Source organism: Ischnura elegans, chromosome 1 (genome assembly GCF_921293095.1).
Source record: "Ischnura elegans chromosome 1, ioIscEleg1.1, whole genome shotgun sequence".
NCBI lineage: Eukaryota > Metazoa > Arthropoda > Insecta > Odonata > Coenagrionidae > Ischnura > Ischnura elegans.
Genome location: NC_060246.1, coordinates 142,566,495 through 142,590,933, shown reverse-complemented (window position 1 = coordinate 142,590,933; position 24,439 = coordinate 142,566,495). Strand labels below are relative to the sequence as shown.

Sequence of the window (24,439 nt, the reverse complement as noted above, 5' to 3'; positions counted from 1 at the left end):
TTCACGTTCCATGGTATGTTATTTTCGTCTGCTACGGTGCCAATGGCATAACCTTCCGTTGATAACATTTAGACGGAACTTACTTAATGGCAACTATATTACCAAATCATGAATATATAGCAATATACGGAACCAATATTTAAAAAAAGAAACTACGATCTCAAGGATAGTTTCAATAATTCATTCCAGCAACAAACATTTTCTCCATCGCATACAAACTTTATTGTGATGTTGTAATATTGTTTCCTTCGATTCTGTAGGTACAGCATTACTACCACACATTATATAAGAATTGTTAACAACTTATCCAATATCGATTATCTTAATCTAGCAATAAGTCGTAATTTCCGCAAATAAAAAGATTGAGAATGACGACAGCAAACTGTGCGAATGAGTCTTCACTTGTTTTTACCCTTCTTTCACTGGTGGAGACACGTCAAATAACTTCTAACTTCGGGTGTATTCGGCTTTTCCCTGTTTGGGAAGGAGGGGGAACCGTACCGACTGGTTTGATACCGACGACCATACTGAATCGCTGAATTTGCCGTCGTCGGTATGGAAACCGTCGTCGGTACGGAATGATGTGCTGTCGGTGGGCTAGGAAGGGAAACCGATCGGTGCGGTACCGACGAAATACAGAATACGGCCCCGGATTTGGAATACATCTTTTATCAAGTTTGTAATTTGCCGCTATGGTTTCACAAAAGTTCCAAATTACGTCACTGAATGTAAAACGATCCAAATTGCACCACAAATAGCCTATCGTTATGTCTGCTCGCAGAAATTTATTTTCGGCGTGATAAACTACATCGAAATCGTTAAATATCAATGCATTTCCTCACGATTGAAATAACACCATTGCAAATATCGATGTCTAAGTTCTAACAACACGTATCTCAAAATTTGGCCGGTTTGACACAGGTATCTTAAAAAAGTGTAGTACCATTAAAAAATAGAATTCAACCAAAAAAACTCTTTGTTAACAAATGTGTGCTTCTTTTTCAGTTTTATGAATTTTTGATTCTTAATTTTAGCGTACAATTAGAAAAAATTAATCGTTTTCATTCTCTCCTGAAAAGAAGCTATTTTTGAGATACGTGTTGTTAGAACTTAGCCATCGATATATAGAACAAATGGAACACTCTGCCCACACCGCCGCGCTTTGGATGCGTTCGAAAACAGATTACAAAGTGCCCGAAGTGGCAGCATTCGTTGGAATGATTGCGGCCTAATTTATGTATTCACCTTGGCTTGACTTATGAAAATGGAGGCGTGTGAGTATCAAGAGTGCTACGTAAACAAAGACGTGATTGAGAATTGAATAGGGATGGTGCGTCAGTCATTTGAGTAAATATTTCTTCTTCTGAATCAGAATTTTCCATTGAGGACCTCGAGTTGAGTCTCCTGTCTGATCCTTATCATTTCCGACCGCTCTACTAAAGCTTACTCATATGGAATGACACAGTCTTACTCGTTATCTAAACAAGAGTTTTTGTTTGACCTGGAAGAAATCGTAGATGTGGTGTTCATCCAAAAGGTACACACTATTGCCATGGAAACGACCTTTCTCATCAGAGTTTAACTCCAATGTTTCCAAAATCATCCGCCTTCCGAGTAAAATGAAAAATAATGATTTTTATATTCTCTCTCAACTACAGAGGTCTACTGAAGTGTACTTTTTCGCGTTTTGATTCCTCACCTTGGTATGTCAAGGCTTCATTCCACTGGTGAATCTTTTTGTTTTTCCTTCTCTTCCCGTCTAACCTGCAGGCTTCCTACATCCTTTACTAATAATATATCAAGGATCTCTTATCCATCACCCCCAATTCTTCCCTAAGCATTTTGTCTCCTTATCTTCTCACAATTTTCCTTTACTTACCAGCTCTCCTTCGTTTATTTTTCTCTGTGGTCCACCCTCTCGACTCGCCTCCACATCCTCACCTCAAAAGCCCGGAGTGTCTTGTCATCGTTATTGCTCCATAGTCCTTGCCTCTCCTCCGTATCCCGTGACACAATTAACTCATCTCCTTGCACATAATTTTACTGAGCCCTCTTAGAAAGTGATTGTATGGTATCAAATTCGGAAGAGACGATTCTGCTGATGTCATTTGCGGCATCAAGGAAGGGTAGGGAAGGAAGGGTGGCGAGAAACACGGCGTCGCGTCGGCAAAAACTCGATCTTACCGAAAGGCGCCAAGGGGACCACTGCTTAGCGTCCCAAACGACGGACGGAGTGCTTTATTTTAGGTGCTCTCCGCAAAGCACGCAAACAAAGTTCGGGCTGTTTTCAGCACTCTCATATTCCATAACGCCTCTTAAACCAACACCCTTTTCTTTCTAACCCTTAAAACTGCTATCTTTTCCTTTGCAACCTATATCCAAACACGAGTACACCGAATCAATTATGAATTTCGTGAATGAAAAATCGAGATTGTAACGTTACTACCTTTTCTTATCGGAGAACACTTTTATAGCTGAGTCAACTATCAACAATATGTCAGTATATCTCGATCTGCGACCATGAAATTTCGGATGGATTTTAGTAAATTTCCTAAATAGCCAAATTGAAGAACATTACTCAGCGTAGGATATTTTTAACGTCGCGTTATTACAGCAAAATTAGGTTCTCGTACTGTACACACTATTCAGTGGACCCAGTTAAAACTGGACTCTGAGGAATGCCCTGTATTTTATTTCAGTACGGGTTGTATTCATCCTTCGTTGGCACTCTAATTTACATTGTGTTTGGGACTGTGAAAGAAGTCTCTATTGGACCTACCTCATTGATGGCCCTTCTCACCTACGAATACACCCGGGATCACCCTGTTGAGTTCGTGATACTATTAACATTCCTCACCGGATGCATGGAACTTCTTTTTGGGATTCTCCACTTAGGTAAGCGCCATTAGCTATTTTTTCGGAATTTATTTTTTATTGATTACCATACGCCAAATTTTAACAAAACTAAGAAAATACTAATGCATTTAATCCAATTTATTGTAAGTTGAACCATATTTCAAGATCCCACATAACGTATTTTTTTTCAACCAAAAATAATTCATTTCTGGTGATAATATTCCTCGATCATATTAGCTACCATTTAATATATATCCTTTTTGCATGAGAAAGGCGGTTTAAGGAAATGATTGTGTGTAAGGTTCATTTAATCATTTGTGGGTATTTGCTTGTTTTTTTCAAGGCAGAATTCGGTATAAATAAATGAAAAAAGGATCCTTACTAATATAAAAAGAGTCCCTGTAAGATGGATTTCAAAAATACTATAATATACGCACTTGAAAGGATCCTATCGAAAGTAACTAAAAATCTTCCGGGAGTAGTTGTAAATAGTAATAGTTGTTGCAAACAGATGAAAATGTAATACCTAACCAAACAAGAAATGCAACCGTTCATTATTTGATTCCTTTGTAAGGATTGTGGATTAAATATTTTGGATACCATTTCAATTGAGTTCCATCATCATTTGTGGCTATAGAGACCTGTATAATCTATAGCATAATTGAAGAATACATTTAATGCCAAATAAACGTCAATTTTTACTTGCAGAATACGCAAGTTTTACTTTCATCGCAGAAAATATGATTATCGGCGAGAGTCATTGAACCCACAGGTGTTCTTGTGGACTTCATATCAGCCCCAGTACTGTCTGGATTTACTGCCGCAACGTCCGTTGTCATCGGCGAGGCCCAAATGAAAGGTCTTCTTGGCATTAAATACAAATCTGTAGGATTCATCGACAATGTTTGGAAGCTTTTCTCTCACATGAAAGAAACAAAACCTGGAGATGCCATATTGGGAGTGTCTTCCATGATTTTTCTTCTATCCTTCAGGGTAGGTATTTACTTCAGTCTTATTTATTTGGATTTCCAGAGAGACTACACAAAACAGAACCCACGCTAGGTTAAAATATATATGTCATATCCAATGTTTTGTTTTAAATTTGTATTAAACTGTAAATCTCATCTCGTCGCACTTATGGATAAATTGGATAGTTTTAGTGGTTGGCTTTCAAATCAAAATGAGGGTATTTTTTATTTATATGTCTGAACACAAGTGTTCTTTCATTAGTAGAAGCTGAAAGATATTCCAGTTGGCAAGTTATTCTCCGATGGGAAGCTGCCTAACGAATCCAATCCAAAAGCCAGAGTGGTGGAAAAGATACTGTGGTTTTTAACAATTGGTCGCAATGCATTGATAGTTTTAATTGGAGGAATCCTGTCTTTTGTATTTGAAAGGAATTGGGGTGTAGCGCCTTTCGCTTTGTCTGGTGAGTGCTTTTTTTCTAATTTACTTGTAATTGAACGTTTTTTTTATAGAAAGCTACTCTGCAGAATATTTGATTTTTTATTATTATCACATCGCATCAAATTTTATCACACTACACTCAAGCGCGTCCTTAACGCACGCATGGTGTTCACATTATTATGTATTGGCTTCTTTGAAGCACATGTTCCTTGGCGTTGTAATCCTTGATGGACCATGGGAATAAAGGAACCTGGATAGTATAGTGGCCAGGATAGTCAATGGTCCTTGGTTCCATTCCCGGTCCAGAGGAATTTTACTTCCATAGCATTCTTTGTGAATTAATTTGTAGTGTTTAGTCTAAAATTTATTTTAAATCCGTCCAGTACTCTTCTTAAGACATCAACCATGATTTAAATATTTTTCTTATCAGGTCAAATTGACCCAGGTTTCCCGTCGTTTCAACCTCCGCCTTTTCAAGCAACTTACGCAAACACCACATATAATTTTGGAGAAATGGCTTCGGAATTGGGAACGGGGATATTAATAGTTCCTGTTGTATCTGTGCTAGTTAATATAGCTATCGCTAAGGCATACGGTAAGTATATGCCATATATGTTTATGTTTAAGAATAAAAAATACGGGTATTTTTTATATTTCTTATTAGATATTTTGAGGACCCGTCTTCAAAGCGTATGGATATACTAAATCCTACCATTGAAGTTTTGCCATTAACAATAAATTCCAGTAGTTTGTTTTGAATAAGGGAGACTAACTGGTAAAAATTTTTGATTTCACCACAAATTCTTGAAATCACAATTCCCGATTAAGCCCTTCATTTAAACTTTTTGATAGGTAGATAGGCCAGCGTTTTATTTTTCTCAATGTTTTGAGCAATATCAACAATTTAAAAGATCGTTCAGGTTTGGAAGTATGTAAGCGATTTATTTTTCTATGCTAAAAGAATTTCTGGCGTCATTTATATTTCCCTTTTTTAATATTGATTTTCCTACATCGTTATCATTTCAATCGTCTGTGGGGATTATACTGGTGCACGTTTTTTCAATATTTTTTTAGAGTGACTTTTTGTTTCCGGTGCATTAATTAAATAACATTTTCCTAGTTCTTCCACCGATTGAATTGATCAATTTCTATTGGCAGCTCGACGTAAGAGACGGAGGTGAAAATGTAGAGAGAAATGGGGCAAATCAACCGAGACGAGAAAAGTTCATTTTGCTTTATTTTTTTTAAGGATATCACTACCTAGAATACAGATATGCGTCATAATGCTGTGTTACATTTTGTGATTGATCAAGACGTCTAATTCTTTGATACATGCAATCTCATGTACATTGACATTTTTACTGCAAAAAAACATGTTGTTTCAATTAGACTGCATGGAATATGGGAAAGGAATATAGATAATTCCTATCTTTTCATGTAAAAAACATGAGAAAACCATTTGTAATGGTCTGTTTCACAAGCTTAAATAAACGATCACTCACTTTATGATTCAACCCGAAGGTTGGTTAGGATAGGCGAGGTTAGAGCCCACTCCGAACTAAGCCAGACGTTAGAATTTCAAGCATTTTAGAAATTCCTTTCCCTTTGCCACGTTGAGAATTTTCTTTGGGTTTGTCTGCGGGCTTTGAACACGAGTCCCCTTTATCAGCAGCCAAGCGCTCTTCTCACTATGGCTACCACGCTCTCCCAAAAAACGGTCGGCGAAACTAATTTGATGATCACTTAGAACCTGTTTTGTTGTGATGATATTATACTTCCGCGTTGATAAGCCACTTAGAAGCTGAAATAGTGCTATTCGCACTTCGCTTGTCTTAATATACACCTTGACCTGCTCTTTTGAGCTTATTCTTCTGTTATTTTTCGCCTGTGCGAGTGTCTTAGCGTGTCAGTGAGTGAGTGTCAAGGCTTGCAGGTTGAGAGGCTGTGTTTGGTGCCTGCGGTCTTTTGCTCCATCCCCGCAAAACCAATGTAGTATAAGGTCAGTGGCGGGGGGGGGGGGGTCTGGACCTGCCGAAATATAAAAACGCTACTTTGCTGCTGAAAAGAAAAGAAAATATTGAAAATCGTGAATTTACTCAAGATTTATTCCACAAATAAAGTTTTTTCGATTACTATAAGTATCATAATTAGTTTAAAACCTACTTGGTACTCTGTTATTCTAAAATTTACCCCTCTGTTTTTGGACCCCCCACTCCCCCCCCAGAACGAAATTCCTGGCTGCGCCACTGTTATGAGGCATTGATTATATAAAACTAGCGATGTTATTATGAGAGTTTGAGGATCTATGCAGTGGAACTAAGTGAAAACATACCTGTAACTCGAATATAAAAGTTTTATTTCTCAGAAAAGAGGGAGATATTATTCTCAAATTTGAGATAAAGGCACGAAGTCCCAGGTCAGGATGATACGGACAAGTGCAATAATTTCGGATTTTGGCCATTTTTTTCCACCATTTCCATTCAAGACCTTTATAGATTTCAGGTCCTCAAATTCAATCAGATGGCATTTTGAAATCAAGTAATGACCATGCTTCTATTATCTTTTTCCCTCAGCAAATGGAGGCACATTGCACGCAACTCAGGAGATGCTGACCCTCGGGCTTTGTAACATCGCGGGGTCTTTCGTCAGCTCTATGCCCACCTGTGGTGCATTCACGCGCAGTGCCGTCAGCAGTGCCAGCGGGGTGCGCACACTGCTGGCCGGATTATATACAGGTTAGGTACACTACCTTCATTTTGGTTTGCGGTGGCAATCGGTAATCAGCCAAGTAGCCGGGAAGAGAGGCTTTTGCGGGTTCATTTGCACTTGGAATTTGAATTGACCTGGAATACCTTGATTTATTTTCCTGTTATCCCATGTAATTCATAAAAAAGGCATCGAGCTTCAGTGTGGCTCAATTGATTCATCGTCGGTTTTGAAATGCACCTAATGGAGACAACCGTCATCGTTAAACATGTTTAAAAAAATAAACTATGTGAAAACGTAGTGAAGAGTCATTAAAACTCAATTCAACCAACTACTGACTGCAAGGGTATCGGATTTTTATAAAAAAAATTTATACTCTTATCATCATCATCATCATCATCATTAACATTCCTTAATTCTAAGATTGTCTTGATGCAGCTCTCCGCTTAATTCTCCCAATGACTAATCTTATTCCGTCCATACAATTTATCAGCATAGGATAAAGAACAATAGCAACTAATCTAGTCTAAATAGTTAACGTTTTGTGGGGTAAAACTGGTAGACAGTTGCATCGGCAGCCCAGAACTGTATGACCCATTCATATAGATAATGTAATGGTTCAACGTCGGTTGCCCGGATGAAAACCGCGAAAACCACCCATAAATGATAAACCTCCTTAAGTTGCCAGTCAGGACGATTTATCGAAAGATTTAATTTAGCATTACAATAAATGCGGGGGATTCCCGTTCGCAGCTTGTTTCGTGGTGAAGAGATCCAAATTGTAGTATGGCGCGTGACGACTCGGCGGCAGGTGAAGGTAGGTAAATAGGTTTCGTAGGAATACCCAAAGAAATGCAAGGACCTTTTCATTCAGCATTCGCGCAAATATATTCAAAAATAAGAAACATCTTACATGAAATGTTTCACCTGATGAGTGAAAATGATTGGGTTAGTGATGAATGGATGAAATAATAAATGATTTATGCAATGGGCATTTGAAATTACCATGAAATAATTAAAAAAAGAATATCTAACAAAAGCCAAAATGTATGCCGTTAAGCGGACTTATTTCAATTATTAGACTTCGTTACACTTTTTATATCTGGGAAGTAATAAAGTCTGTCCCAATTACACATTTAAGTTCCGTTGCTGACTAAGTCTGAGCATAATGAGAAAAATCACTGAGGCGTCGATGAATTGCACAAGGTGCCTTAACTGTGGCGTATTGCTGTATACGGGGACAAGTACTCGGACACAGGGGTGGTATCACTGGGGTCAGGGCAATAAACTATACGTGACCTGGATGACCACCGGATGACTCCATTCCTTGGTGCCGTGGTTCGGGCTGGACGCAGGCTCGTCTATATTTGTGCGGTCTCCTATTTTCTCGGAGACGGCAATTTGCGCGGCCTGGCTGCCCCTGGAACCTCCATGGCGACCACCTTTGGATTCCGGAGTTGATCGTTCGACTTGGTTTCCCGTTGTATACCGCTCGCTGCCTTATGTCTTCTGCCTCGTAATTTCACTTTTTCTCTTAGTGCAACCACTTTCTGGATATTGCACAGTCAGTAACACAATTAAGAATTCTCTTTTTTCTTGCGGTGCATTCGGCTTATTACTCCGAATTATAAAATTATAATTATTATTATAAAAGAGGGGGTTCCGACGCACACGCTTACACACAAAAAAATGAAAATAGGGGGATACCTTGGGCATTCGTCAAAGCTGACCTTCACTCACACGGACTCGCTCACATCCACTCCACCTTGCATACTTGGGTAAAAAAGGGGGGAGGATAGGAAACGGGTGAGGATGGTGAACGAGGTGGTAAAGGCCAGGGTTGGGACAGCCGCAACCGTCACAATAAAGTTATAAAATTCCATGAATAGCGAGGTATAGAACGTATAATTGATTTATGCGATGATTAATGCAGTAATTATGCAATCACCTTTCTTTTCCACAGGAACTCTTATAATGTTGGCTCTGGGATTCCTCACTCCTTATTTTTATTACATTCCCCGAGCAACTCTGTCTGCAGTCCTTATTTGTGCTGTGATGTTCATGGCTGATTTCGGCATATACAAGAAACTTTGGCAAACGAGCAGTAAGATTTTATAATTTCAGTTTTTTTTCTGGAGCAGGAGAATTTAATAAAGTAATTTATTAAATTCTGGCATATTTTATTACCAAGGTATATGCCTTGGGAGCACATGGCTTACGATGCGAATCACGCCGTAACATATGCTTAAATAATGTTTAATGGATACTTAGATTTCATGATTTAAATGTGTTCTTAGAAGAAAGATTTTTGATCTATTCAAGCGTGCCTCATTATCATTGGCTCAAGAACAGAATTCCATAGTCATAAAAGTGAAATTTTCATGTGATACATTTCTACTGTAAATATCCTAGAGCGTAAAATGTGTTATAATAACATTTTTTTCATTTATTGCAGAGCAAGACTTTTTAGCTGCCATCCTTACATTTGTAGTGTGTCTCCTCCTTGGCATTGAAATTGGACTGCTGCTGGGCGTTGCTCTGAATTGCGGTCACTTGCTTTACCTGTGGGCGCGGCCAAGGATAAATGTGGAGCATAAGAAGGTGAATCCCGAGAAAATGCGGCGCTCCATTCGAGAAGGCTGAGCTTCCCGTTAAGTTTTTGCATATTTAATCACATTCGCTGACGACAAATACAATGAATAATGTGAATATAAATATCTACATCCAGAGGCGTAACCACGGGGGCTGGGAGGTTTCCGGGTTACAACCCCTCCACCCCCTAAGTCTTTAAAAGAGAAGCCAAAAAGGATTAAGATGGCCTCAATAAATGTAACTTGTGCAAAATTACTTTATTTGAGTCCGCAAAATCACGTTTTTGACATAAAAAATTCCTAAATTTTCCGGGAGATGACCACTTTCCCCTGGGATGTTTTCGTACTCCTCGGAAGGGCCCCGTAATATACAGCAAACCCCTCATTTTAAAATCCTGGCTACGCTACTCTCTACATCCACACACTGTCCCGAAAGCCGCCTCAATTGTCCTGTGGTGCTCTGTATTGTGATGTTTGAAGTAACCGCTGAAACAAAATACCCCGCATCATTTTCTTGTTTTGGTATGAGCCCGTATGGTGGTGCCCTCTGGTAGTTGGCTTTATCTCCTCCGCGCACGTGCTCATGTTCTTGTGTGTCATGGTGTAATTCCTGCCAAATAAAGTGATTTCTCATATTGCGTGCTTCTATGTTAGCACTAAAGTGTGAATAAACAACAGGTTATGGAGCCCAATCAGTAACGTGTTATGAGAACTCCCGGTATTCAAGCGATTTGAATATTCCGTGTTTGGATTTCGAGGCAAGGTGGCCGGTGTGTCCAAGATGGCAAGTCACGGAGAAGAATCTTTTGACAAATCATTTTCAATTCCTAAACTTACGAAGAAGAATTACACAGCATGGATGTGCAGGGTAAAGATGGAATTGCTATCGAGAGAATGTTACGAGGCGGTCACGGGTTATGAATATGCAGAGGGAGCAACTTTAACCCAAGCAGAGCTTAGAAGACGTGCCCGTGCCAATAATGTAGCCATGTCCATCATTGTAAGATCCGTGTCTGATGATTTAATAAATGATATCATCGGATTTAACCAAGCCAAGGATGCCTGGGAGGAATTGGACCAAATAAAGTGATTGCTCATATCGCGTGCTTCTATGTTATCACTACAGTGTGAATAAACAACACTCTGACACCAGCCGTTACTAAAAAATAAATTAAATAGTCTTTGTCAGAGATGTTTGAATACTGAATCTTATCTAATATGTATTGAAGTCAATTATTGATCGGAGGAAAACAAATGCCTATACCTATCCGTGAGGAAAAACATTTCTCTTTATTTTTTCGTTCTGTCAGAAACAGTTTTCTACTTTTGCACTTTTTGTCTTTTGAGAAAAGCGCTACTACCGAAACCAGTCATTAAAAAAAATATAATGGAAGTGAGCGAGTTTATTCTTTTACAGAAATGTTAGTGTCTACTTGTATCTGATACCATGCGTAATACCAAATATAATGTATTGTAGCCATTTACATATTCTTATTATCTCTATTTAATTGATATTTAGATGCCGGGTGGACGAGATTATTTGATGGTCACTCTTGATACAGGCCTGTACTTCCCAGCGATAGAATTCATCCGCATGGAGTTGGGCAGGATCGGAGTCAGTGAAGGCGACGGCGTTCAGCCACTGGTACTCAACTGCGAGCACTTCAAAGGCTTGGATTATTCTGCGGCTATGGTAAGCTCATTTCTATTGGCTCAACTTGATCCTGATAATCCTTCACAGTCTCCTGCCTGAGAAAATTTTACATCATTCTAGCAACCTAAGACACGCGATGGCGGATCTATGATCAAATCCACCATTATATTCCATCATTTTTGGACTGTAAACCATTAGAATGAAGATACTCATTCAGACCTGATATTGCAGTTAACTCATCCATTCGGAAGACAGTGGACATAGGTTATCATGGAGAAAAAACAACTTTTTCAGAAATTTTAGACAAACTCATTCATTTTTGTTAAAGTTATTGACGTTATCAAACTTTTTGTGAATGTTTCCTGGGGTCTGTAGTCAACGGACGAAATCGGATAAAGATATCAAAAAATTTCCTCAACTCTAGGGTATTGTATGGTGTATCTTTGATTAATTAAAACCCACGGGGTGCGGGGGGAGTCCTCACAGAACACTCGCAAAGTGAGAAATAATAATATCCCCGTCTCGATTTGACAGACGATGTCTAATTGCGCGATAAAAACTTTTGGTGAACGATTCCAGAGTCCATATCCGAATGTGTATTGTTTTGGGAGTTAGGTTTAGAGAGAAGGGCGTAATTATCCCCTTCACAGGATCCACTACGACAAAGACGTCAGCATAGAGAATAGTGTGTATAAATCCAGTATTTCATCCCAGTAAAGTTTTACTTTGACACTTTCTAATATGCCGTGGCTAACTTCAAGAAATGAATACATATTCTCAGATACTAAATAAAATCGCATGATAACCATGGGGGTATATAAAAATGATGCCTTCTTTGTACCATTTTCGTCGGGATAAAGTTTCCCATTTCGCATCGATATTGCAGATATTTTCAAATCAATTGATATTTTTTCAGAAATTCTCATCTTAGTTTACAAATTACGATGAAAACTGAAACATTGCCATTTATTTTAATCGGTCATCAAGGCCATATTTTAAGGTAAACCTGGCTTTGCAAAATCAAATTCAAGTTATATTCCCAATTTTAATGGATTAGAGGACTGAATGAATTCGGTACTCTCAGTTATCATCGTAGGTAGGAAAAATCCTCTTCACCAATAGGCTAATTTTTCTGCTGTAAATATCGAGATGAAATCATTTCTTCTTCACGTAGCTCAGGGCAATTTCATAGCAAAAGAGGCGAAATTAGTCGAGGAAATGAGGAAGTTACCGGAGATATCAATATATACTGACAATACATTACCAACGTTTTCCTTTTGCTTTGGATGTCAGAAGTAGGTATACATGGTATAATTCAAGTAATTGTTTTGACGCTATCTTTCAATGATTTTTTTGGCGTTGACAAGGAAAAAAAACACCTACACGGGTTATATATGATTTAACACTTTCCCGGTGAACAATATTTGAAAAATCTTCTCGGGATATCGCCGAATGAATGAGCCGCGAGAATGGGTAGCGAGACGGTACCCAAAACGTCTGCGCTCTCATATAATCTTACCCACGCCGTATCCCGTGAAGATTTTTACCTACACGAAATATTGACTGTTGAATTAGTTTTTTGTTGACATTTTGAATTTTTAAGGTAATTAGTGCAACAGAAGATCGAACTGGCAAAAGAGTCAAATCCCTTTGATACGGGTTGGAAATATATCAGGTTATATATAGCAAGGGAAAAGTGGTGGGACAAACAATATCTTAAAGATATAACAAAGTATAGCTAGGAAAGAGCGTAGCAAATTGTATGAATATAAGAAGGAACATCTCCTTCCAATGTACCCTTGACTGCTACATTCAAAATCCCCTTCCCTCTTGAAGTATTATTCATCATATTCCCCTTTTTTCTTTTGCATAGTTATCAATAATGTTCTTTCCTCACCACCTTTTTCCAGCATCTCTTCATTCCTGACTTTATCCATCCACTTCACTTTCTCCAGCAACCTCCATAACTCACCCCAAAAGTGTTGATCCTACATCAATCTCTCTTCCCAAGGGCATCATTTGCATTCCTACAACACAACATACATCCACACACAGACTTTCACCAGTTTCTTCCTCAGCTCTAGGTGCATACTGCTACATCACATCTTTCTCTTCTTATTTAAAGCTTCCTTTTCTCAACATTTATTTTCATTCATAGCCTTTTATTCCTTCCTCTAAACTTTTTTATAATTCCTTGAAGTTTTAGCTTGTTATCAGCCAGGATCACCATTTCATTGGTAAACCTGATGTATTTTCTGTGTTGTCCTCCAATCCCTATCCCATTTGCACTTTTCATGGTTTTACTGACCATCTCCTCTATGTATTAAATAGGTTGGTTTGAAGGCAGCGGACCTACCTTACCCCCCTGCCCAGATCCATCCATTCTGTCATTTTTTTATTAACTTTAATAGCCACCGCCTGTGTCTTGTACAATTCAATTAATTTTGTACATATTATTAGGAATTGTTTTTAGATTTTTTTCCAGCACAAAGTTCAAATGCCTTCCCAATGGTTTTCACGAAGCCAATTTTGGTTATACATCACATCTTGAGTCCTAATTAAGCCATATGCTTCAAAGTTTGATGTTCACTATTTGCTCCCTTTTTTCAATAACTTCGCCATTTTAATGCTAACCATAAGATGAAATAGCCTATAACTTTAGCTAGAGATGGTTGAAAGATCTGGTTAGCTTCTGTATTAGAGCAGACTTTAAACTAAAGGCTCTATCATCATATGGTTATGGTTACCCAGACATTATAAAACCGACTCTAAAAGTCCTCAAAATTAATAAGAAAAACATGAAAGCATATGGAACTCAGGTTAGATTCAAATATTTAAAGATTTTTCTTTGCCATTAAATTAATTTCTAGCCCCTAATTTTTGTGCAATCGAGTCTAAAATTAAGTTTTCAAGCAACATTTTAATTTTCAGGGCTTTGTGTCTGTTATGAAAGAATATAAGAAAAGAGCACAGCCAATAGTTTTGATGAATTTGAAGGATGATGCATTGTCACTGCTTCAAAAACTGTGTGTGTATGATGCCATCCACTGCACCAGTGAAGGGGAACTTGCTGCAATTTTATATGGTGAGTTTGCTTTTCTCACATAGCTGTACTTATACCATATAAAAACAATTTGGATAACTATTGCAATGAAAGATTAAGTGAAAGGCTCACATCATTGATTATATTTTCATACTTACAGGGATGAGTGGTATTCATGGGCATACCTAGCAGGGGATAGGGTGGGGGGAGGGCAACTACCACCCATTAGAAGCGAAAATAAGTTTGGTTCAAATCAAAAGTTACGAACAAATTTTCCTTCTGAAGAAAAATGATATTAGGGAGTATAAGACATGGAAATAAAATAAACATCATTATTTTTTCAAGCAAATAATTATAAAAAATAATGAATTTCTGTCTTAATTTCCACAAAATTTTGGTTTCATTAAGCTTTTCTGTGCAAAAAAGTTACAACTTAAACAACCATGGCTAGTTTTGCCCCCTCCCCCAGTTTTTATTCTGGGAATGCCGATGGTGGTATTTTTATGTTATTTTAATACATATGGTTGCATAACTATGCAGGGGATGAGGGAGTTAGATCCCCCCCAATGCCTCAGTGAAATGGAAAAAATATTTAACACTATAGTCTCCTTTTGACAATTAGCAACTGCATCTGCTTAAATTTAAAGATCATGTATCATTACGAGTTATGAGTGAAATTACGAGTGAAACCCAAATTTTAAGAACCAAAATGATGTAAAATGTATTTCCAGCTATGTCATTTTTCCAAAGTTATCCCCCCCAGGCCTAACTATCCCCCCAAAAGCATATTCCTAGTTACCCTACTGGTTTAATATATGGTTCAGGATGAAATACTGATGGAATGAGGAATGAGGGCACATCCTCATATGGAATGTGGATGAAAAAATATTTCTTTCTAGTGGCCATCAGTGTCCAGTATTTAGAACGTGGAATCATGCTGAAAAATTGTTTCTCAAGTCATTCAGAACATAAATCCAAAAGAAAGTTTGATTATTAATTAATTTAATGAATTAATTATCATAATTTCAGTGCCAAGTTGTAATCAATTGAGAGACAGGGAAAAATATTGTTCTAACAAATTACCATTTTAAATTAATTATAGGTGAGATCACAGACAGTGAGGACACTGTACTTCTGAATGGTGTGATAACAGCTCCTAGTGATGGCATGGATACTCCTTCACCAGAGAGGCATCTGTCGTTGGATGTTGGAGATGGAGGATCTGACCCTAAAGCACTGCAGTAAAAATATATTTCTGTCTCACTTTGTTTGGCTTAAAACATAAAGAGATGGAAGCTTCTCAAGAAATTGTGGAAGGATTTTCATTTGTACATAGTGTATGTTTTTATTGTAATAAATTACATTTTTTATAAAATCTTTATTTAATGGTTCATTGACTTAAACTGTTTTACAAGTTGATGTTAATAGACACAAAAGAATTTTTTACTTTTGCAATATAATGAAAAAGCCATTGCAAGCTTAGGGAATTCAAACTCCCATTAGATATTTGGGAGATATAATAATAATTAAAAATGTTTTTGAGGCAGTATAGTTTACATGAAGAAATTAAATTACCTTCACTTTTTATGGAAGCTCTTTATTATTGGGTGGAAAAATTAACTCCTAAACCTGTCCATCTGACAAAACAGTATGACTCATATTTTATCAATTCTGTGAAACTGGAAATGTGCTAGGGTTATAAGTTAACTTACATGTAATTCTCTGATTCTCAGCCATTTCCTCTGCCCTTTTTAATTATATACCTCAACCCTAATTGGATGAATTTACCACCTAACAAAGTGTGTATTGTCAGTTGGCTTTTAGGGGTGGAATAGAGAAGATCCCTTTAGATGCACACCATATGTTGGACTAGATAGGATAGTGGCAAATTAAAAGGTTGTCAATGACACTAGTGGTGGAGGGTCTTCGAATGTTTTTGGTCACCCATAAGTCAAAACTGTCCTCATTACTATTGGTGTCAAAGTGGGTCTCTGATAGTGACACTTTAACATCAAACTTGACTTCGGATACAAATTTGTGCCTCTCATTCTTGTATGTTAACAGCCAAATTCTACATGCTTTGCATTCCACCCTCCAGCAGTGAGGATTATTTTGTTGGCAGGTAACAAGAGATGAACTCCATCAAGGAGGAGAGGCTTGAAAGTGAGATTGTAAATGAAATCTATTCCATGTACAAATGTATTTTAGTATATTATCAGCATTAAATGTCAGTACTTAGTGTTTTGATGTGGATTTTACTGTGATCACCTGAAAGGGGCTGAGTGATCTCACTGATAATTTAATAATCATTTAACATTACTGTGGTGACGAAGGGTAAGAGGCATTTCTTTAACCCTTTGAGTGCGGATGGCATAGCATTGATGCCCAGCGTAGGTCCTGCCAACGGGCGGGTGGCATCACATTGATGCCACGCCGGGCTGTCCTTCAATCGCTCCCAATGCTCCTCCGCTCTGTTCTATCTACTCTCATGATGGTTTCCCGCACACAAAATGGATTAGGCTACCTGCATATGCCTTCCGTTTTTGAAAAATAGTTTATATTTTTTGAGTAAACTTTTTTTACATTTATGGAGTACTTTTTTATTTGTAAGATTTTTCGCCATTACAAAAAAATTTTAATGTGATATTTTCTTTACTCTGACTATTTGTACGAAGTGTTGCCACATTTGAAGGTTATTATTTTCGTTTTAGTCCCATTAAAATTTTTCAAACAATATTTCCTTTCATCTCATTGACGAAAAATATTTTCGTATTTCAAATAACGGTCACTATACCTACACACGCTAAACACAGTTGAATAATCTGTTGCTGTTTTTATTAATGTTTAAACTTAATATTTACATAATGCCGTTATAACTCCTAACATTCTTCCATAATATATTTGCCACTCATTTCCTGATCGATCCTTTCAATAGGGGTCTGATTATATTGGCTACGGAAGAAGAAATAGAGTTTTCGACTTTTTCTCATTTATTTCTTATGAGTTTGTTAAACTTACTAGGTGGAAATAATTACGACCTCCAATTCGTTATTCACGGGAAATAATGAAGGTTCTAGTGAAACTTTTATATTTTTTCCATTTTGAAGGAGAAATTAGAATTGGGGAAATCCTTGGGGAAAAAAAGATCGAATTTAGGGGCTCAAATAAAAAAGTCGTTTTCCGTCATCGCGGAATAGACTACAAGTCGCTCTGTGTCGCCTGTTATCTCTATTTTTAGAAGTATTTTTGCCATTCTTATTAGAAATCCATGCAACTATTCTGTTGTGTGCATGTCGTAGAAAAGGTCAGCTTTTCCTTCTCAGTTTTTGCGACTCTCGTTATTAGTACAGTCTCTCCTTCGGACATCTTTCGATTGCGTGCATTTTCACTCCTCTATAGAAATTTTTTTTCTAATATTACCGTATGGCCTTTTTCCATTGGACATTTTGGTATTTTACATATATTTAGCCACGTACGTGGAATATGGGAGACATCTTCATTTTTAACTTTATTCCTATTTTCAAACCCCAAAGACCGTTTATGTATCAGCCTTTGGTCAACTAGGCTTAGAATATCTCCTCGCAATAAAACTACCTCTGGCACAATTTACTCAAGTGTATGCATGGAACACTGCATTGGGTCTTCTCCGCGAAGGTTTTTTTTTTTAACTTTGAAGCAATTTACATATTTTACTTCGACCAAATAGAGCTATTATAATCAGAAAAGAAAGTCAGCAAAATTCCTATGCGTAAAGAAATAATTATTTTTGGATTATTATACGATGCCGTTTTATCTGGAGCAGTCAAGTTTAGATATTTCTTGTACGTCAGTTCTAAAATTTAACGCTTACATCTCTTTCTTACTGCAAAAGAGCAACCTCATCAGTCTTGTGCATTTTGTAAGTGTAATGTATTTTATTGTAGTATATTTTATAGGTGTTAACTGAGGTTTATGTTGAGGATGCAAGTATGTGGAGCTGGAGGAATTATTGTCGTCTGAAAGGCTTTGGTCCATATTGCCAATGCCTCTCAACATGCAGTTCTTCAAGGATAACCGAGCATAGGAATCTTACTCGTGGGGTATGGAAGACATTTTTGGTCCGATATACCTAATGTATGATTGTATGAAGTATCGTAAGATGGCCATTCCAGATTATTGGAAAAGGTAGGAAAATATCTTCGATTTTTCCCGAGACCGATTTCAACTAATTTTCCGATGCATGCAGTTTGGCGGGAACCCTGGAGTAGATGATCCGATACCAAGAGACCCCTTGCATAAAATTCGACCCCTTTTGAAATTATTCACTCAAAGAATGAAAGAAATTTATTACACGTTTAGAGAACTCTGCTTCATTAGTCCATGTTGCTTTGGCGTCACAAACGCGGCATAACATTATATATGCTTTCTGAGCCTAATGGCCTCGTGCAAGATGCTATAATTTACACTGGGGCGAAGGATCCTGATGTTGGAGGCAGGGGACATGCAAACAAAGTCATGCGAAAATTAATCGATAGATTTCTCCTCAGTGGGCACAGTTTATACAGTCGCGTAGCCACGATTTTGAAATGGGGGGTTTTTGCCGGAGGTTTGAGGGCCCTTCTGGAGGGTGCGGGGGCCATTTTACCCGTTTTTGGCACTTCAACGGGGGTTGTTACCCATAACCCCCCCTCCCGTGGCTACTCTACTGAGTTTATGCATGGAAAATTATAATCATCATAAAAATTATAATAATCTGTTCAAATATCTATTGAGTTACTCAAAAAGACACACCACTGAAACTCTAAGGACAAACAGAAGAAATAATCCTCCTCACGTCCTTAGAACGACTAAAACGGCGAATCAGTATAACTCTGATGGTGTATGATATGCAGATGTTCCAGGGCTGTGTTTGAACCCTTTTTTCAAAGAATTTCACAATTATTAGTTAATATGTTCAGCATTAACGCAAAAGAAAATGGCAAAAAGATAAAATAACTTTCATATGTTTGCATCCAAATCTAAGTTACTAGTAATTTTAAAAATTTAGATGTGAAAATTAAAATTCGAAAACTTTTATTTACCCAAAATTTGATGCATGGATAGTGGATGACATCTGAAAAATTATTTATCTTATTTTATAATTCAATTCCGCCATCATTTCATAAATTATTTCAAGCTTCTTAGTTGCTATGTAAAAATATGTTGTCCGTCGTTTATAATGTTTGTGTAACGGGTTGCATAAATATCCGGAGCATTTATCACCTGGGTGCGGATGGCATCACTGTGATGCCATTAACAAATTGTTTAATAAATTGTCAAATTAATATAAAAATCCCTTTTTTATTGAAATTGTTTTCATATTTTCGAAAAACCAAGTGAATGCAGTGAAAAAAAATTCTCCGCCAATGTGAAACAACTCTGAGAAAATGTTACGCAATGAAAGGGTTAAGGGCATCCCACCATAAGTGCTAGAATGTAATACCATCTTTTGGCAGTTTGGGTTAGCTCTGCAACTCCAAAAGAATAGTGGAATGCTGCCCAAAAACTTTTTTTCATCTTCAAATATCAAACACATTTGAGAATGAGGACATATTCTTTTGAGTAGTTGTCTTTAGTAGACCCAATTAAAGACAGTTGTTTATGGAGAATGTAAAAATTTGATCTGAGGAAGTGTAAGGAGTTTGTCGCGTTGAAGGGGAGGTAGGCAGGAGACTCCGCTAAGGCAGGTGAGTGGCTGGTAGTAGAAAGAGGTAGAATGGTTAAAATTAGAAAGAACTTTATGCTTTTTCTATATTCATGCAAAAGCGCAAAGTTCTTCTTTTTAATTTTAATAATGAATTGCTTTCACAAAGTTACGCCTCAAACAATCAATTTCATCGAGGTGGAATGTCTTTGGAGACCATTACAATGCTGGAAATTCATGAGTTATTCATGGCCATCAGAGCATGTTTGAAAGATTTTTCATTGGCTGATTCTCTGGCCTTTGTAATCTCCCTCACCTTTTTTTGTACCCCCTCGAACTTGAATGTTGAACAGCCACGATAGTCGGTGGGATGATCACCACTACAATTCACAAAGTTGATCTGTCCTGTGGGTATAGTTTTATCACTGGAATGAATATCCCAGCCTGTAATGTATGTACTGGCAATTTTGAGGAAACCTGATGAAAGAAGATGAGATCAGATGAGGACCCATATTTTCGGCAATGGATTCCTACCAGCAGGTAGACACTTCAATTGACTTTATTCAAGGAATTATACTACTCTCATTAACTTTCAATTAGTAAACGGTAATAAAATGTAAAATCAAAACCACTTCAAGATTTTTCCAAATACTATATGGATGGATAGCCAATTGAACATTTAATTCTTGAAATTTAGGAGCAGCATCAAGTATCAGCACTAAAATAGCAAGTATTTTGTGATTTATCATGTATTAATGAGAGATAAAGAGTGTTCTCTTTCAAAACTCCTAAAAACTTGTAGACACCCTTCATAGCCACTATAGTTTTCTGCATTTCAAATGTTGAATTAAAAGTTCAGTTACAGTTGGTCCATTTTTAATCATTCTTGAAGAATTTCTGTTAATTAATGTATGGCATTGAATTAAAATAAAAAAAAAAAAGCTCTTAGCAAGACTGAAATTTTGTTTAGAATGCTGATTGATTTGCAAGGGTGGAGGGAGGACCTGGTAACCCGGTCTATGAGCCATCGGCACCTCAATTACCAAGGGTGCAGGCCAAGGTGGCTGTCAAATTTTTTACTCCATTGTAACCGTTTAATTGTTTAAGCTGCATGTGACTTGTAACAGTGTCATCGCGATTGTTACTCTTTCACCTTTTTCACCATGACCCACTGCCGTTCCATTCAACGGGCTTCCTCCGCCGGTCAACGGGGGCGTTGTGCTGGTGGCGTAACGTTCAGGATAATTTTCTTTTTATGGGCCACGACTTTTTTAAGGCCGTTTAACACGGGGCACGTGATTGTGCAAGTAACAACTGGATTAATGTTTCATTATGGCGTACAAGTTCGCAAATGCACGAACTAAATTAGAGCAGGATCTATTCTGCCATCTCACGTTCATACATTCTTGCATGTGTTCTAGCCATTCACCACTTTACATGACGCAATTTTTGTCTGCGCCTTCGTACACACGTTAGATTGTGCAATTAGTTGCCTCATGTAAAACTTAACTTGAAGACTAGTTTCATTGGAATTATACTCTACTGAACAGTGTTTACAAAAGAAAATGTTCTTGACTTAGCATAAAATGAGCAAAAATTGCGCGGAAGATTCACGAATCTCTTTATATTTTAACAGGCACGAAAATAGTTGACTATTGTTATGCGATTACATGATTTTACGATATGGACTAGTTAGAAGCAATTGTGTCCATAACTGGGAGATATTGAAATTATCCCAGAATATTGAATGGAATTATAAATACTTGCTAAATTTATTTCCAGGATCACGATAGCCTCAATGGTAATGAGGTACGTGAATGGATGCCAAAAGACTACTATGGGCTGTATCGCCAGTGACAGTGTTCGTAAACGTATTCGTAATAAAAATATATGTAGACTGCAACTCGAATAATAAAAATTTAGTTGATAAACGTATTTCGGATGGAGTATTTCAGAATAGTCATCTAGAGCAAATTATTTACATGCAACATTCTCAAACTAGAATCAAATGAAAAATTAATATGTGAGAAATGTATTTTTTTAGTACTTAACGCTTACGATCAGGACTTTTTTACATTTTTTGAGTGCCAACTATTGCTTTGCATATTTTTGGTAAATGTTTAGCCATACGGGATTATATCCGGATTAAAAATAATCATGTATATGTCATAAATATTTTTTTTGCATTATCCAAGAACACTATCTACCTCTCGGTTACACTCCCTCTATATATTCTTATACATAGTTATTTTGCTCATTATTTATAGATAAGTTTTCATTCCACCAAGTATTGAATTTCGTTTACTTACTTCAATAATTTGAAATGGCGTGACTCACCTGCTCCTGCATCTTCAAAGTTAATGAAATTTGATGTTAATGAATAAGACTTACGGCTTGTGATGTCGTATACACTTAGGCAATTGGTTTCTTCAAATAAAAATACAGATGTAAGTCAATAAGAAGGTTTTAAATACAAAATTGAGACAAGCTAGCTGATATTATGTCTACACAGATAAATAATTACATAAATAATTTACAAACACCACTTTGAATCACGTATATGACCTCTCATAATTATTACATCACTGCTGATTAGAGAAACCGCAGAGCGAAAAAAAGGTCGATCAACAAACAAATAGCATCATACTCCATTCCAGTTGGCGAATTTTCCTACCTTATTTAAATCTCATGGAGCTACAAAGCGATATATCCATAAAGAAATCTTACGTCAATGTTGGATATAATGCAACTAATACAAGATTTAAAAATTTCACTGCCAAGAATTGGATCGAGAAGTTATTTTGCTCTTTTAAATTTTGTTATAATTTTAAATCATAATTTTATTCCGCGTGTTGCAATTTTACCATTTCATATGATAATTCTTTTTAGAAATGAGAGCTGTTAACGATTTGTCAAAGCTAGATGATTAAATACATCATATTGCAATAGAATTGCCCTTTGGTATCTTGTTTGAACATGGTTTTTAATATGTTATCTTTACATAGCCTCCGTCTGATAGACGTAAAAAAATGTCGATTTTTAAACAGAAATTGGATACTCATTATCCATTCAAAGCTATGTCTTTCAGTGTTTGGAGGACAAAATACCTAGACAATAATGACAGTGATAAAGGTATACGAAGCAAAAAATTGGAAATGACTATTTAATAAGGAGCCATTCCCACTGAATGATATGGTCACCATAAATTGTAAAATTCAAAACCTTTTTCTAAGGTCCACTTGAATGAAACAGTACTGATACACGATTTGCTGCCCCTCTTGGATGGAACGACAGTCAAACATTCTGAGACCCAAGAGGCTATCTCGCACACACTGCTCAATTTCTTTCACAAAAGGCATCTTCACATCATAGTCATTTCAGTGCCTTACTTTCCAAACAATTCACATGCACCACCATTTAATGCAGAAGTGGGAGATCTATCATGGTCCATTAAATTTCCACAGCTTATCATGTACTCTTATTTGGTTGACTTCCAATTGGGATTTCAGCTCATCCGGTAGCTCACCGCGCCCGGCTTGGGCTCTTTCCGCCACTGGCCGAGGGACCGAAGAAGAAGGCCTCCAGTGGTAGGACGGGATCTTCCGTAGCCATTGTCACGAGCCTGGGGGAGTAGGGGATGGCTGGATATGAGGAAGGCAGAGCGCTGAACGTTACGAGACCGCCAGCGCCTCCGTCTCCGCCCCTTCCGGAGCCCTTGGCTCCGCCCGCTGCCGCGCCTCCGGTCTGCCCCGTAGTTGCCCACACTGTGAGGTCGCTGACCCTTTGCTCTGGCGATATCTCCTCCTCGTCCTCTTCGCTACCGCTCTCGGTGAGGACACTGAGGGACACGGGGCTACCCACGTTGACCAGCTGCCCGGGCTGAATGAAGTCTTGCTTCAGGTCGATACCATCTTCCTCTTCTTCCTCCGAAGACGACACTGAGACGTCAACGGCCTCATTGACCTGGTGAATGTGAAAGTACGACGTTATGAGCTCTCGTTAAAAATAATTTGGTAAATGAGAAGTTCAATACCTCCACGAAAAGCGTTCTTAAAATTGTAACTCTTGAATTGGAATTAAACGAAAGATTCCAACTAGATTAAAAGCGTTTTTTCCACGGTGAACGAGAAATGCAAAATTTATTGATTGAAATACGTACAAAAGTACAACTTTCCACTTATTTTTTTTGGCAAATATTGGGAATTAGGATTTTAATAAGCCTAAGCCACGCCCCTCTTTCTCCCGGCTTTTCAAACATCAAATGGAAGTTGCAGAGCAAGTTAAATTTTCGATTTTTTAAAATTTGAAATTGGAAACATATTCGACACGTTGCGAGTAAATGAGGATTGCATTCGGATTCAGCGCCGAAATTTTTAAATAAGTAAATTACTGTAAAGTAAAATACCACCATGGTCAGCCTGTTTCATTAATATAGGAGAACTGTTTCTCTGCGATGGTAGGCAAAAAAAACACCTTTTTTAAAATTTTTCTGGAGTCGTAAAAGGTCGTCGGCGAAAAAC

At 37.5% G+C, this 24,439-nt stretch overlaps 2 protein-coding genes across 9 annotated transcripts in view; one reads left to right on the top strand and one right to left on the bottom strand.

The window, feature by feature from the left end:
• Positions 1-15,626, top strand: part of LOC124171276 (sodium-independent sulfate anion transporter-like) — a 71,081-nt gene extending 55,455 nt beyond the window's left edge. For 5 of the 7 annotated variants that reach the window (XM_046550435.1, XM_046550448.1, XM_046550442.1 and 2 more), the window contains 10 exons: positions 2,700-2,895; positions 3,629-3,849; positions 4,090-4,285; positions 4,694-4,858; positions 6,837-6,998; positions 8,933-9,073; positions 9,425-9,570; positions 11,080-11,253; positions 14,146-14,299; positions 15,360-15,626. In XM_046550435.1, coding sequence (XP_046406391.1) covers positions 2,700-2,895; positions 3,629-3,849; positions 4,090-4,285; positions 4,694-4,858; positions 6,837-6,998; positions 8,933-9,073; positions 9,425-9,570; positions 11,080-11,253; positions 14,146-14,299; positions 15,360-15,502 — 1,698 coding nt within the window. In that variant the 3' untranslated portion in view covers positions 15,503-15,626. The remainder of the gene's footprint in view (positions 1-2,699; positions 2,896-3,628; positions 3,850-4,089; positions 4,286-4,693; positions 4,859-6,836; positions 6,999-8,932; positions 9,074-9,424; positions 9,571-11,079; positions 11,254-14,145; positions 14,300-15,359) is intronic. The other 2 variants (XM_046550430.1, XM_046550428.1) reach the window with 2 other exon arrangements.
• A 6,809-nt stretch (positions 15,627-22,435) lies between these two features.
• LOC124171262 (lysine-specific demethylase 9-like) overlaps positions 22,436-24,439 on the bottom strand; it is a 78,641-nt gene continuing 76,637 nt past the window's right edge. For both annotated transcript variants that reach the window (XM_046550412.1, XM_046550407.1), the window contains one exon: positions 22,436-23,882. In XM_046550412.1, coding sequence (XP_046406368.1) covers positions 23,442-23,882 — 441 coding nt within the window. In that variant the 3' untranslated portion in view covers positions 22,436-23,441. The remainder of the gene's footprint in view (positions 23,883-24,439) is intronic.